At 44.3% G+C, this 14007-nt stretch overlaps 1 protein-coding gene across 2 annotated transcripts in view; it reads right to left on the bottom strand.

The window, feature by feature from the left end:
• Positions 1-3097: 3097 nt before the first annotated feature.
• Positions 3098-14007, bottom strand: part of OSTN (osteocrin) — a 53290-nt gene continuing 42380 nt past the window's right edge. For both annotated transcript variants that reach the window (XM_058031384.1, XM_058031385.1), the window contains exons 2-5: positions 10364-10462; positions 7448-7665; positions 3876-3972; positions 3098-3584 (exon numbers count right to left, since the gene is read on the bottom strand). In XM_058031384.1, the coding sequence (XP_057887367.1) occupies positions 3888-3972; positions 7448-7665; positions 10364-10462 (402 nt within the window). In that variant the 3' untranslated portion in view covers positions 3098-3584; positions 3876-3887. The remainder of the gene's footprint in view (positions 3585-3875; positions 3973-7447; positions 7666-10363; positions 10463-14007) is intronic.

The raw sequence follows: 14007 nt of genomic DNA, 5'->3' as shown, positions 1-14007 counted from the left end.
ATTAACAGGAATCCTATTCATCCTTTGGAGGCCAAAGCCAGCATCTAGGGAATAAGGCCAGCTTGCTTGATTATATCTGTGAGTTCTAATGACATGCAAAATACAGTTTCCTGTTACCATTAGTTGTTTTTTATTTCTTTGGTGGTGATTCAGAACCCATTTCCCATTTGTTCTTTGTTGCTTTTGTGTGAGTGAAAAGGTATGTGGGAACACACTTTCACATACCCTCACACTGGCACCAGATCCAGGAAAAAATTATAACCTATGGACAAGAATAATTTCTCTCTTCCTTTAAAGGTTTGGTGCTCCAGCTGAAGGGGAGGTGTGTTCCAAGAGCTGCACTGAGTGCCCCAAGGTGGTGCTGAGCTCGATGATTTCAGCTTGCAGGAAATCCCAGGGTAAGGAAAGGCCAGAGCAGCAGCTCCATCTGCCACCTGCTTGCTGTAGCCATGCCTTCTTCCTGAGCCAGTGTGACAGCTCAACAGCAAGTCAGGAAAATGAATACTGTGTCTGCAGATATTTAACAGCTTGCTCTGACCCTGGACAGGAGTTCCCTGGAGTGCAATGCATCATGCTGCTTAGTAGTGATTTTCTGCTACATCCTATCAGTGTGGTTATTTAAGTGCTCCAAACTACCCCCTATTTCCTGACAGGCACTCCATGCTGCTGTATTAGCTGCTTGTGCTGCAGACATCAGCATGTATTGAATGCAATTTATTAAGTAATTAGAAGCAGAGGTGGTGGTGTTCTCCCCAGGCTTCCCTCTACATGGCAGTGTGAGGGTCCTGTCCTTTCTCCTGAACGCCCAGAGCAGAAACCTTCACCTCCACAGAGCGGCTGCTCACACCCTACCCATGCTTGGGCAGTCACTCTTGCTAAAGTTAATGACCCACAGGCAATAATTAAAGGGATTTCCCTGAGACATTCCAGTAGATCATGTGGATTTATTAAGAGAAAATCCTCACAGACATCTGAATGGATTTGCAAATCCAGGCAGCACAGGGCAAGTCTAGTGTGCAACGGATGCTGCAATTAATCCTCATTTCACATTTGCTGATCTCCATGCTGTGCACTAGGGCTGGAGCCATCCAACACTGTCTAGAAAACCAAATTGTGGTGTTTGGCCTTTCAGACATCATCAGATTTACAGATTTTAAAGAGTGCTTCTTGAGCCACAGGCAGTCTCAGTGTGCTCTTGATGGATGAAAGAACAAAAGAACAGAAAGACTCTTGCTTTCTCCCAGGTAATCCACACAGTGGGGTGGAAGCAGGACTAAAGCTTCCAGCTCCCAGTTCTACCAACACCACCAGAGACCCCTCTGTCCTGCTTTGCTTTCACATTTCCCTTCAGATGAAGGCCATTTCTGCACACAACTTTCAGACTTAAAACTCTGCCCTTTTTTTGGAAGCCTCAGCTAATACCTGCCAATTATTAAATACTTCTATAATCCAGCAGTGTCTTTGCAAAGCTGCAGTATGTTTGCACTGGATTCCTCTTCTCTCTCTCCAAAAATGTGTCAGGCACTGACTCTGTCCATGGCTCTTTTGGCTGGCAGCTGTTTGAGTGGTCAGGTCACCACTTCCATAATCTGCCCATGCCCCACACATATGGCTGCCCCGCAAGCTGATTATCTGCAGCCTGTCTGGATGAGCTCAGTGCAAGAAGATAAATGTTCCCTAAACTGCAGGGCAGGCTGAGGATGGATGGTGGCAATGCACTGCAGAGGACTGCCTGGCACTGCATTTGCAGGCTTGCTCCTAGCACGGGCTGAAATTCTCGAGTCAGTCAGTCTACATGCACTCACCGAGCCCACCTCTCACCCTTCACCCGGAGGCTTAAAGGCAGAAAATTAGCAGTGTGGTCAGGAGAAAAGCAGGAAGCAAATACCCAAGATCATCACATATGGACTTACAGGCCTTCTTCTTTTCTGTGACCTCTGAGAGCTTGGTCTGGAAAGCATCTGCAGCGCTTCAGCTCACACACAAGCACGAACAGCTCACCCACCAAAGGGGGAATGGTCTCCTAACTCAGCTGCAGTGCTCTGGCAGATGGCAAAGACAGGGACACCTCTTGATGTGAGTCACTGGTTTGTGCTGCTGCTCTCAGCAGCATCAGCCTGTATTAGAAATATCAATAAAAGTGAAGTTTCTTCCAAATTTTCTATGTCTGGGCCAGTCTTGGTCTCTGGGCATGACTGCAGGCAAAGAGGGAAATGGAAAAGGCCCCTGCTGTGTCTGAGCACATGAATTAGATGTCACCTGCCCTTCTGAGTGGGAGCCTCATCTCTCACCATGGCTGAACCAGGACAATTGTCCCAAAGTCCCAATCCTTACAATAGCTTTTAAGTATACTTTTAAAATCTTTTAATTTTTTTTCTTTTTTTTTTGCTAGCTGATGACCAGGTGCTTTGTGCCTCATACAAAATCAGGAAATTAACACTTAATTCCCATCTCTAGCATTGCTTCCTGCCTAACACAGGCTGTTTGGCAAGAATAACTTTTTTTTCCTTAATCCTGCATAATCCCTTTCTCAATGGATCTTCTTCTGCAATGCTAAGGACGATTTATACCCCAGAATAGCAGTCCAAGGAATTTAGCTGATATGGACCAAAGTCCAAGAAGAAGAGAGAATGTGAGGTTTAGAAAACATCAGTTAGGAATCTGAGCGTTGAGATGTCAGCACAGAGCTCTTCTCAGCTGTATTTTATAATCTGGAAAGAAGTGAAAAGGATGAAAGAGGATTTAACATAACCTGTTTTACCCTGAAATGAAGTGGAGAGGACATGTTTACATTTTACCAGAGTGAGAAATACTTGAACTTTTAGAGCTGGATTCTGACCGTGCCCTGTGCACACACCAAGAGGCTAAAATAAGGCATAAGATGCAGATGGCCTTGGAAGTGGCTGACCTCATATTTGGACACTATCCTATGTTATGCATAGGGAGGGGTGAAATGTATTCATCAACTAAAAGTCTCACCACATTTCAGGATCTGCCATAGGATGAAAACATGTCTAAATATGGTGCAGAGATAAGAGAGAAACTACTCAAAACATCAGGACAAATACTGAGGTCCTGTATTCAGAGTAGCTCCTAGTGAGGGCAGAAAACATCTCCACCCAAACAGCAGATCAAAAGCTTTGTCCCATAACTGCTATATCCTCCCTTCATCTACTGATCAGCTCCCCTCCAGAAAGAGATGCGCAAAGCAAACTCTTTGCTTTTCATGGACTGCTGTTGGCATCTCTGGAAGTTTTATTTTCAATCCAAAAAACTCAGTCCTGCCTGGGATAATAAAATTCTGCAAGTTTAACAGATAAATGCCATGCAATAAAAATATATACATATTCTCTGTTCCCTCCTACCAGTGACACAGTGCACAGCTGTGAGCATTCTGACCTGATGAACTGAACATGTTATTATTTGTAAATGCAACGTTTGTAAAATGCAACTTGAAACAGATTTTGCAGGAGGTCAATTCCTTGAGTGCTGTATCATTAGGCAAAGAAAAGACGTGCTGTGAGGCATCTTCCAAAACTCTGTAATGTTTCCAATACAGCATCACTCATTCAGAATAGGAGCATCTGCAGGCAAAAAAAAAAAAAAAAAAAAAAAAAAAGGCATTAAACATTACATTTTGCAATGTCAGAAATGCAAGGCTTGGGCAAACACACTGTAAGGTGGAGTGGAGGAGATCAAAATGTTAGGAATACTTGTTTGTTTGTCTGTAGAGAGGTACTCAGTGGGAAATTAGGGCATTCCATGTTATAAGAAGCCATCATTCCCCAAGCCTGCTGCCATGACTGAGTTCCTCCAGCAGCAGAGAACATCTGGGTTCTCCACAGTCTGCCCACAGCTGGGATGCTCTGGCTCACCTGCAGGAGCTGCTAACCCCTGGTGTCACCGAGCTGGCTCACTCCAATCCGGTCCAGAGGAACTCCAAACCTTCTCTTAGGCAGCTCCAGCACTTTCCTGCGTGAGGAAAACAAGCAGAGAGGGAGGGAAACAAATGGGAAAAGACATCTATGAATAATCAAGGTGTTACTACATGTTTGATTCCTGCATTCATCCCACTAACACCTTATTGTTCAGACAGAACAGTGGGCAGGAGCAGCCAAAGATGTGAGGGTTTAAAAATAAGATGCTGCACTTGTCTTACAAAAGGCTGCAGTTGCAGCTGCTTTACAGTCTGGCTGAGCTTGATCCACTACCCCTGTTTTTATTTGGCAGCAAACTAACTTCACAGGTTAACTGCTGTTCCTAAAAGAAAGGTGACACAGTGCATTTATACAGGGGAATTGTTCCCTGCACAGTAGCACACACTGCAGGTGACCCATCACCTGGGTCTCTGAAAGCTCCAGGGCCAGCTGGGGCCAAGATTGGCAAGGAGGTGGAAAGTATTGCACAGTAAGAGGGGAAAAGTCAGAGATGGTCTAACAGGGTTTTTCAATAGGTTCTTTGGCAATATAGTGTTCGTTAAAATTCTATAGGAGCAGTCCTTTGATTGAAAATGGGAAGATTTAGGTGTTGATTTTTTTTTCCTGTATATAGTAAATTTCCTGACAATTTGATGAATTGGGGCATGAGGAATGTGTGAAAGAATTTCTACACAGCTATATTTTTTTGCTGTTCTTTTTATATAAAATAATAAGTTTTCCCATCTTAATCCAGCATTTTTGGAGCATTTTTTCCTCCACCAATAGTTTTATTTTAATTAGCTGTGGAAATGGCAAGAATTCCTGCAGCTGAGAACGACCTCAACTTCTGCCCTCAGAAATACTTGTCAGTGAAATGCAAGTCCAAGAGAAGCCCTGGGAGATTAATTCTTTATCGGTCCTTGTTGAGGAACATAAAAATAAATTTTATTCTGTAAGTTGGCAACTGCAAAGTAACAAGCAGGAGAGAATGCTGTGGTGCACTGGAGGCTAACTTGGTGCCAGCACTGCTGGGCTGCCTCACCCTGGGGCTCTGGGGCTGTGCACACCCACCCAGAGCTGAGCAGCCCTGGGGCTCACTGAGCAGGCTCCTTCCTCACTCCTCTGGGGCAGGGCTGCATCCAATGCACCATTCCAGCATCCAACGCACCATTCCAGCATCCAATGCACCATTCCAGCATCCAATGCACCATTCCAGCACCCACAGCCCTGCTGGCTCTCTCCCAGCTGCTTTCCACATCAGCCCAGGGATTGGGAATTGGTGCTGCATCCCCTGTGAGGGGAGCACCACATCAGTGCTAGAGAACACCCCAAAGGAAGGGGAGCTTTTGTTCGGCCTGTCCCTTCCTCAGGCATCCAGCACCACTGCCCAAGCCCCAGGGAAGGCAAAGGGAAGGCAAGGCAGGATGCTCAGCCTGGCACCTCGAGGGAAGAGCTGCTTTCCCCGCGGGTGGGAGGCACAGGCGGGACCCTTGGGCTGTCAGAGCCATCCCGAGCCTGCCTGGAGAAAAGGGGAGAGAACTCCCCAGAATGGAAGGGGATGGCAAAGGTGGGGTGGGGCGGGGTGGTGCTTCTGCCTGTGAGCTGTGCCAGTGCCATGCTGAGTTCAGAGCAAGGATGAGGAGCTGTAGCAGTGCTCAGAGCAGGAATGAGGAGCTGTACCCATGCTCAGAGCAGGGATGAGGAGCTGTACCCATGCTCAGAGCAGGGATGAGGAGCTGTACCAGTGCCCAGAGCAGGGATGAGGAGCTGTAGCAGTGCCCAGAGCAGGGATGAGGAGGTGTAGCAGTGCCATGCTGTGTTCAGAGCAGGGATGAGGAGCTGTACCAGTGCTCACAGCCGGGACGAAGAGCTGTAGCAGTGTTCACAGCAGGGATGAGGAGCTGTAGCAGTGCTCAGAGCAGGGATGAGGAGCTGTACCCATGTTCAGAGCAGGGATGAGGAGCTGTAGCAGCGCTCACAGCCGGGATGAGGAGCTGTGGCAGTGCCATGCTGTGTTCAGAGCAGGGATGAGGAGCTGTGGCAGTGCCGCGCTGCGCTCAGAGCAGGGATGGAGCAGTCCCAGCGCAGCCCATCGTCCCCTCTTGCGGCCGCCCCGCGCCACCGCAGCCCCGCCGCGCTCCGCTCCATCCCCGTGCCGGGGCGTACCAGGGACAAAGTGGCTTTTTCTGCTTCAAACAGCCTTGTCTAGGATTCCCGCAGGTTCTTTCTCTCTCTCCTTCCTCCTGCACGCTTTCCCCGTGCTTTTCAAAGCGCTACAAAGCGATGTTGATGCCAGACCAGGATCTGGGCTCTCTGACATCGGCGGGTGTCAGGACAAGCTGCGAATGGACTAACATTTGATCTGCTTTTTTTCCAAACTTTTCTGCTTTGTGCCAGGCACTGCATTGACTCGGGGGGCTCAATCTATTTATCAGATCTCACAAATTAATTTCCTGGTCTCTAAAGGTGACCAGCTCAGCGGGTACAGGAATGAGCTGTGATCTGCTGGCTGAGCCCCTGTTACAGGGTGGTCAGTACTTTGCTTTTGCTGTTGTTTTGAGGAATTTTTTATTTGTTTCTTTGTTTAGTTTTTCCCTTGTACTGCATATAGAATGAAAGATTTCCATCAAAAAAAAAAAAAAAAAAAAAAAAAAAGAGAAAAATTTGGGAACACCATGTACCTTTGCAAAAAAATTACAGCTTCAAAAATTGCCTCTTTTTTTTTCTTTGCCTGGAAAGGGAAAACATGCTAAAAAGCAAATGAAGAGTGAGCTGATTTTGATATCTTGAAGAGGCAGACAGAACAGAATAATTCTACTTAAGGTTTTAAGAATTTTGTATTTTATCACTTTTGGCTGCAGCCAAACAGTCCTAGTGGCAGACTGGGTGGATAAATGGAAAAACAACAAGAAAATATTGCAAAACTTTGTTTGAAAAAATACTTGTAATATTGACTGGCTCTCATGAATACTTTCCATTTCCAGATTAAGCTTTAAGCATGTTATTAAATACTTTGTGGCATTAGGGATTCCATCCAAGAGAAGACAGTTACCAGAAGAGCAGAACAAGACAGGCAGGCTCTGTCAGACACAGGGAGCAGCCCCTAAAGCTGTGCCCCAAACTCTGTCTCTCTCCAGCCACATTGAGCATCATTCTTTGTTTAGCCCTGTTATAAACAAGTTTATCTTCAAACACACATTGCTGCATTGTTTAAACCCTGACTTATCCAAAGCTAAAGGAGGTCTTGAAGCTCATTCTGCTGTCTGCCTGCCCATTTTCATGATGTGTCCTTCATCTTTCTGTTCAAAACATCCACTCCAGCACACCTCCTTTCCATCCCAGTCTCAGGAGCACCCAGCCCTGCCCCTCTGCTCGTGAACCTCATTTCTTGCACATTTCTTGCTTTAGCAAAGCTCATGGTCAGAAATGTAGTTTTAAACTACACTTTAAAGCTAACCCATCAGTGTCCAGAGCACCCCGCAACAGCCTACCTCCAACTTTATCACTGGCAGGAGCATTTAAGAGCTTACCTCTGTTTGCCTTTAGCATCCACAGAGGATGAAGAAATTCTGTCAATGGGGCAGCCAAATCCTGGGAAGCTTCTTTTCTTCTTGGTCTCAGTCACCTCGTTCTCCAGAGACACCAAGTCATCAAGCAGGAACAGTTTGGCTGCCAGGTTGGTGGCTGATTTCTCTTCACTGGCAATGGGAGGGTCTCCCACACCCAGAGCAGCAGGAGGCTCCAGAGGCTGCAGAAGAAAGCAGGAAAATTTCAGTTTGCTGGCTGCTCAAGTCCCAGGAAATAAAAGAATTCAACCAGTGTCATAGGAGCAGTCCTGTAAATACAGAACTACCAGGACACCCACTGAAATTGGGACAATGATTTAAAACAAATTTCCTTCTCTGAAATGTGGCCTGTTTCCCCAGACAGGATTTTGCTGTCAGAGTCTGGAATTCTTTTTTAATAGAACTGAACTTGCTCTCATTATTATTGCAAGAAATATCAAAATGTGTTACTTCACAAAACCAATTTCTGCAGGCCATCCCACTATTCTTATCTCAGCACTGTGATTAGTATCATTTATAGCATGAGCTGAGTAATTTAATCCTTCTGAAAAATGCAATCACCATTGCCCGACTCCAATATCCATTCCGATAGTTTTCAATAAACTGATTTTTGTTTTTTAAATGAATGCTAATAAGTAGTAATGAAAACTTCTACAGAAGTTTCCATCCATATCTGACAAATTAATTAATTAATTGTTATGCAAAAAATGCCCCCCCAAAAAACTTTCTCAGCCCTGGCATTCAAAGAAATGATGCAGTAACACTACATGGGGAGAAGGAAAGGAAAGAAAATGCTCTTGAATTGACACAGCAGTTTGAACCTTAATTCCAACATTAGGCTTAACACCACTTCAAATCCAAACTTTGCTACAAGAATAGCTGACAATACGGGGGTCTATTGAGAAAGAAATGAAACTAATCAAGGTTAAATTGTTGCTTTGCATGTGGCAGAAAAATACAGGGCAGCAGACAGTCTACAAAAGCAAGCTCAGATCTTTGTCTCTTGGAATGAAATGCACCTTCTTGTTCACTTGATCTTCACAGAATTAGAAATATTACAGCTTACAGCATCAAACGGGTTTTATTCTCTTTAGAAGCACACTGCTATTGTTGTTGTTCCTGCATGGTGGGTTTAGAACAGTGTGAAGGAGGGCAGCACATGGATGATGGCATATCCTTGTCATCTCCAGTTGTGGGGGGGATGTTCCCCACTGCTCATGGAGGGCAGGCAGGGATGGAGTGCACAAAACTGTGACCTTCATGTGAGGAGGAGCACAGGAGCACAGTGATCACACCAATGGTGTGAAACCTTTATAAAGGATCTCACATTGTCCCCTGACTCTGCTTTTTGTAAGCCTCAAGTACAAGAACAGTCCTTTCTGCTCTCTTTTAGGGTTATAAAATTTTCATAGAGGTTTGCAACCAAATGATGCCTTCAAAAAGGACTGAACACTTCTTTCTGGTTAAGGGGGATAAATACCTACAATAACAGTTGAAACTAGAAGGGCAAAGAGCCTTTACTCTTGAACACCTTGCAACTCCACTTACTTTGTATTCAAAAGATGTAATGGAATTGTAAGAAGTAAAGTGACAGCTAAAATGATAATCAGAAGTAGAAAACAGTTTCCTTCTGGTAAACCACTGAAAAAAGTACAATTTCACAGATAAGCAGAGATGAGAGTGGGTGTAGGTGGTATAGTGGAAGGTTTGCAAACTTGAGAACAGCAATGAAATGAATAAAAACTAGTAATTTTTTTCCTCAAGAGAAAGAGCTTCCCAGTACACCCAGTGAAGTCACCAGATGGTGGATTTAAAATAAATATAAAGAGTTACTTTTTAAACACAGCAAACAGATGAAGAGAAAGCACTGGCATAGATTGTTGTGGATACTGAAATTTTAAACTGGTTCAAAGACAGATTCTGGCCCATCATCAGATAAACATGCTCTGGTCCAGTGAAGGTCTCTAGATCTACAAGTCTGCAAAGATTTTCTGTTCTTATATTCTTCTCACAAAAATCTATCACTGATGGAGGCAGGATACCAGGTGTGTTTTGTAGAATCAGGTCATGCTTGTGTGAAAACAGAGAGCAAGGCAGAGGGATCCATCAGTATTCTTCAGTAGCCATCTGATGTTTAAGTTGATCTTAAAACCTATGTAAAAACCCTAGAGGCAAACAGTGCAACTTTCAGTTAACTTTTAGATACTTGACTTTTTTTTTTTTTATGTCATGAAACCATTACATAAATACCTTTTCTGCCAAATCTGCCTTATGTCAAGATGACATAAAAATAGGGAATGCAGTAGAAGTATTTTCAGGTGCAACCCCTACATATCATTCTGGGTGAAATGTGAGACAACCCATCCATTTCATCTGCTGCTTTCCTTTGCAAGGTTAGGCAAGTGACTTTGCTCCCTCCCCCTCCTGGTCTACTTCATCTCCTTTAATTTGTAATTTTTGTGCAGGTGATCTTCTCCCAGGGATCTCTTTATGGCTTCTGAAAGCTTCAGCTTTCTCATGCTATTATTGTAAGAAGAATAATTAAACTTTCCTTCCAGTCTTAGAGAAGTTTGCTTTCCCCCCTTCCATCACCTCCTTCCCCTCTTCAGGAAGTTCTCCATCCACTGGACAATGTTTTAACACACAGGAAATCCCCAAGTGTTTGGGACAGTCTGTGAGAGTTTGGGTGAGGCCTCATTCAGTCTGTTCCCCTAGAACCTTGCAATTTGCTTCTCTCTCTTCTTGAGGCTCCTCCTTGGCCCTTACAGGGTCAATTCTGATCCTACACCTTCCAACAGTGTTTGGGTACTCCAGTGCCCTCCTCTTCTGTGGCTAAGAATGCCCAAGGAAGAGCAGGAACCTTCAGGAACCTTCACCTACCTCTGGAGCTGCCTGTGCAAGGAGCACAGAGCTGGAGTTCCACCACAGCAGGGCAATCACCAGGGCCAAATGCGCCACCACCAGCTGGAACTGCAGCATCTGCAAAGGAGAACAATCTGTAAATTACTGCACAGCTGCACCCCCTGAGGAGTCTTTCTCCACAGGTCTTAGAGAAGTAAAAAACAAAGGGAGACTCTCCCCATGGCTGTTAATAAGTTTTATCTGTCAGAGTCATTGCATGAAGATAATGCCAGCTGAATGCTCCTCACCCTTGCATGCAGCATCAGCTCCCTCCTCTGCTCCTTCCTACACAGCCCTGCCAGTCTTTTGATTCCTTGCTGCACAGAGGTGCAATCCTTGCAGCAGCAGCAGTCAGGAATGCAAATTTGCCTTAAAACCAGATGAACTGCATGCTGTCTTGTAAGCAGGGAGCCTTTGGCTTTGTAGCCCAGGCTGCCCCTGTGACAGAAGTCATGTACCCCTCCAGCTGTATTTTGAAGGCAAGGCTGAGTTTTGCTAGTCCCCAACATGATTTAGTGGGAGCCACAACCTCCAGTGGCATCCTGCAATAAAATTATTCACAATGACCTTGCAGAGGGATGGGCTGCTGAGACTGGTGGCACTCTGACCATGTGTCACAGCTGCAGAACTGCAGATGCCCACCAAGCCTTTAAATAACGCAGGTTGTTTTGGGAGGCTCAGGATGGGGAAGGTGCTTGATTACCTCTGGACACAGGTTTAGCCTACATTGTTTAAGTCCTTGTTTGGATCCAGATCTTAAAACCTGATGTGCCTTCAATTCCCCAGGCAGGAGTTTTTCAGGTGATGTCAGGAAGAGCTGGGCTGGGGCCTTTTGCCAAAGGCATCTGCTAATTTGCTGTTTTCCCTGTCTCCAGGTCCTGCCCCAGAGTATAATTCAGACTTCAATATTCATACTTCAATTTATAATTCAAGTCTGATTCTGCAGTTCTTTGCTGAGTCTCCACTTGGCAGAGCAGAAACACAAAGAGTATATGAATATATATATACACACAATAAATTATTATTATTATTATTATTGTCCATAGGGGATGGACAGTTAGGAAGAAAGCTGCTGGTTACTCTGCAGGGGTGAGGCAGACAGTTCACTGGAATCAAAGGACGAAGTCAAAGCACTAAGCCACCTGGTGCCATTGTCTCTCAGCCCCATTGCTTGACATAAACACAGAGGTCTGCCTGGGTGTTTTTAAAGCTGGAACCCTCCACAATGTATATTTTTGTATGTGGGTGTGCATTGAAATTTGAAGTAGCACTCTACTACCTTCACAGATAACCACATCCTGATTATTTGGATACAGAGATGTAAAAATAAAGGGCAAGGTTAAAAACATATGTTTATTATGGTTTAAGATCTGTGCTGGTATTCATTCAATCCAAAGACTAAAGAGCTAAAAATAGCAGCTGGCACACTAATGAAAATAAACAGTGAGGCACCTGCAACACTAAAGACATTTGATTAACTGGTCAGAACTCGACACCAGTGAAATTAGAAGCGGAGGAAATTTTAAGGACTTAAAGCTTGGGTCTACTTCCCAAAGAAATAAGGAGCTAAAGAGGTGGTATCACTGACTGAAAAGGGAGCAAAACTCGAGTCCAGCAAGACCCTATTGTGCTGATTTTCATGCAGCAATGGGACCAAGGCAGGAGAAGAAGGCAGGGTTATTGTAGTGGAATGGTTTGGCTTTAGAAAAGCAATTGCAAAATAATAATGCAGGGAGGATTATGTAAATACAATTAAAATCACACTTTCTTCTGCCAGTCTGGGACTTAGTTTTACCTCCTTTATCCATGTCATAGGACCTCAGTTATTAAAAGAAGTTACTGGTATTTCTCCTTGAACTTGTTGCAATTGGCCAAGCAGAGCCCTCTGGCCAAAAAGGGGTTTTCCCAGCCATGCACTGGCTATTGCTTCACCCCATCCATATTTCACCTTGACACATTCCAAGAGAGGATTTAAGAGAGGCTGGACAGTATTTGTTCCTGAAGGAGACTAAGCAAAGCTCTGACAAACTTTTCAAGATGCACCCTTAATTGAATTTGAAATTGATTGTATTGAAATTATATTCTTCCAGAAAATTCTTCACCACCAGCTTCACAGAGCTAGGTCAAGGGATAATAATTCCATGTCTGTAATATCTCAGGGTCTTGTGTTATCTGACATAAAATATGGTTTTCCCTTCTCTAAATGTAATTGCAAGTCTGAAATTGAGACATATTTATGTGTCTTAGTGATACTTTAGCTTGAAATGTGTCAAAACTAAAATTCCTCCTATAATTAGGTATCTTTGTTGGCAGTCCAATTAAAATAAAATTAAAGATAAAAGAAAGAACAGTATTCTACCTTATCAAAGCAGGATAAACATACAAAACTTTTACTTAGGAACCCGTGCAGAGCCAAATTCCAGGAAAATATCACAAGAAAGCAAAACGCTTTACCGAACAGAAACTGTTAAGTCTCCAACATCAAACCAAAGGACTTAAAAGATTTTTTTCTTACAGGCAAAAAAAAACAAAACCCAAAATGACATCCTGAAGATAAGTGGGCTGAACAAACCTCAGACAGAATGCAATTCATCACCAAGCTCCAAACCCATTCCCTGTCAAAAGCGGTAACAGCCATCATTGTTCTTACCCATTTGAACCGCGATATTTCACATCACTGTGGAGATTACTCTGCAAGCATAAATCACAAGGGACTTATTTTTCTTACTGGCCTGTTAGCAAGCAAACTGAGGCAAGACATCATGCCTGGCTCTGCAATCCCTCACTGCAGTGTGTCCTGCTGGCTGTGCTCTGCTCTGCGACTCCAGCACGGGACATGCCCAAGGCGCTGCAAACCAGCACCTTGCTCTTGCAATCAGCACCTTGTGGCCAAGCCTTGAGGTTTTGCCTGGATACCACCAGAATGACAGCCAAGGCTTGGCTGTCTCACAGGCATTGGGAAGCTCCTGGCAGTGCCTCTTTGGCCTCCAGTGCTTCTCCTGTAACACTGGGACAGCACTGGGAAGTGATGAACTTCATCACCTGCTGGCCAGGAAGATCTCTGGGACTGTGCAGATTCCGGCCAGCTGGGGAAATCAGGTCTGCAAACCAGTTACTGAGCTATTTTGTTACTGCTCCAGCCCCACAAAATAGAATGTTAACTCCTGCTACCTATCTTAATTGAGTTGATTAATCAAATTGAGTACTCACAGTGGCCTTGCTATGCTTGCATTGCATGCCCAAATGGAATATACCTTGGCCAAAAAAATGATGATGGATGATTATCTTACCAAAAAGAACAACTTAAAAACGGCTTGTGTAAAGCTCTAAGAAGCCTGCTCCTGCTGGAACAAATTTTCCTTACTTTTAAAAGTTGTAAAAGGTATCCTCTGATCATATATATCACCACAAAGCCAAAAATACTGCCCCTACCACCAGTGCTAGTGATTTCAGAACTGCTGAAGGATCCTGTGTCTCAGGTGCAATCTTGTAGTTATGTAAATGTCAAGGAAAAAGGATAAAAATCAAAACAAATCCCACCCTCAGAAAAAAAAGCAGATCTTAAAAATAGGCTAGAGTGGTGTTTTTGTTGTCATCCCACAGAGGAGATATGGAGCATTTCT

The sequence above is a fragment of the Melospiza georgiana genome, chromosome 10, assembly GCF_028018845.1.
Source record: "Melospiza georgiana isolate bMelGeo1 chromosome 10, bMelGeo1.pri, whole genome shotgun sequence".
Taxonomy (NCBI): Eukaryota; Metazoa; Chordata; class Aves; order Passeriformes; family Passerellidae; genus Melospiza; species Melospiza georgiana.
This window is presented reverse-complemented; position numbering and strand designations above follow the sequence as displayed.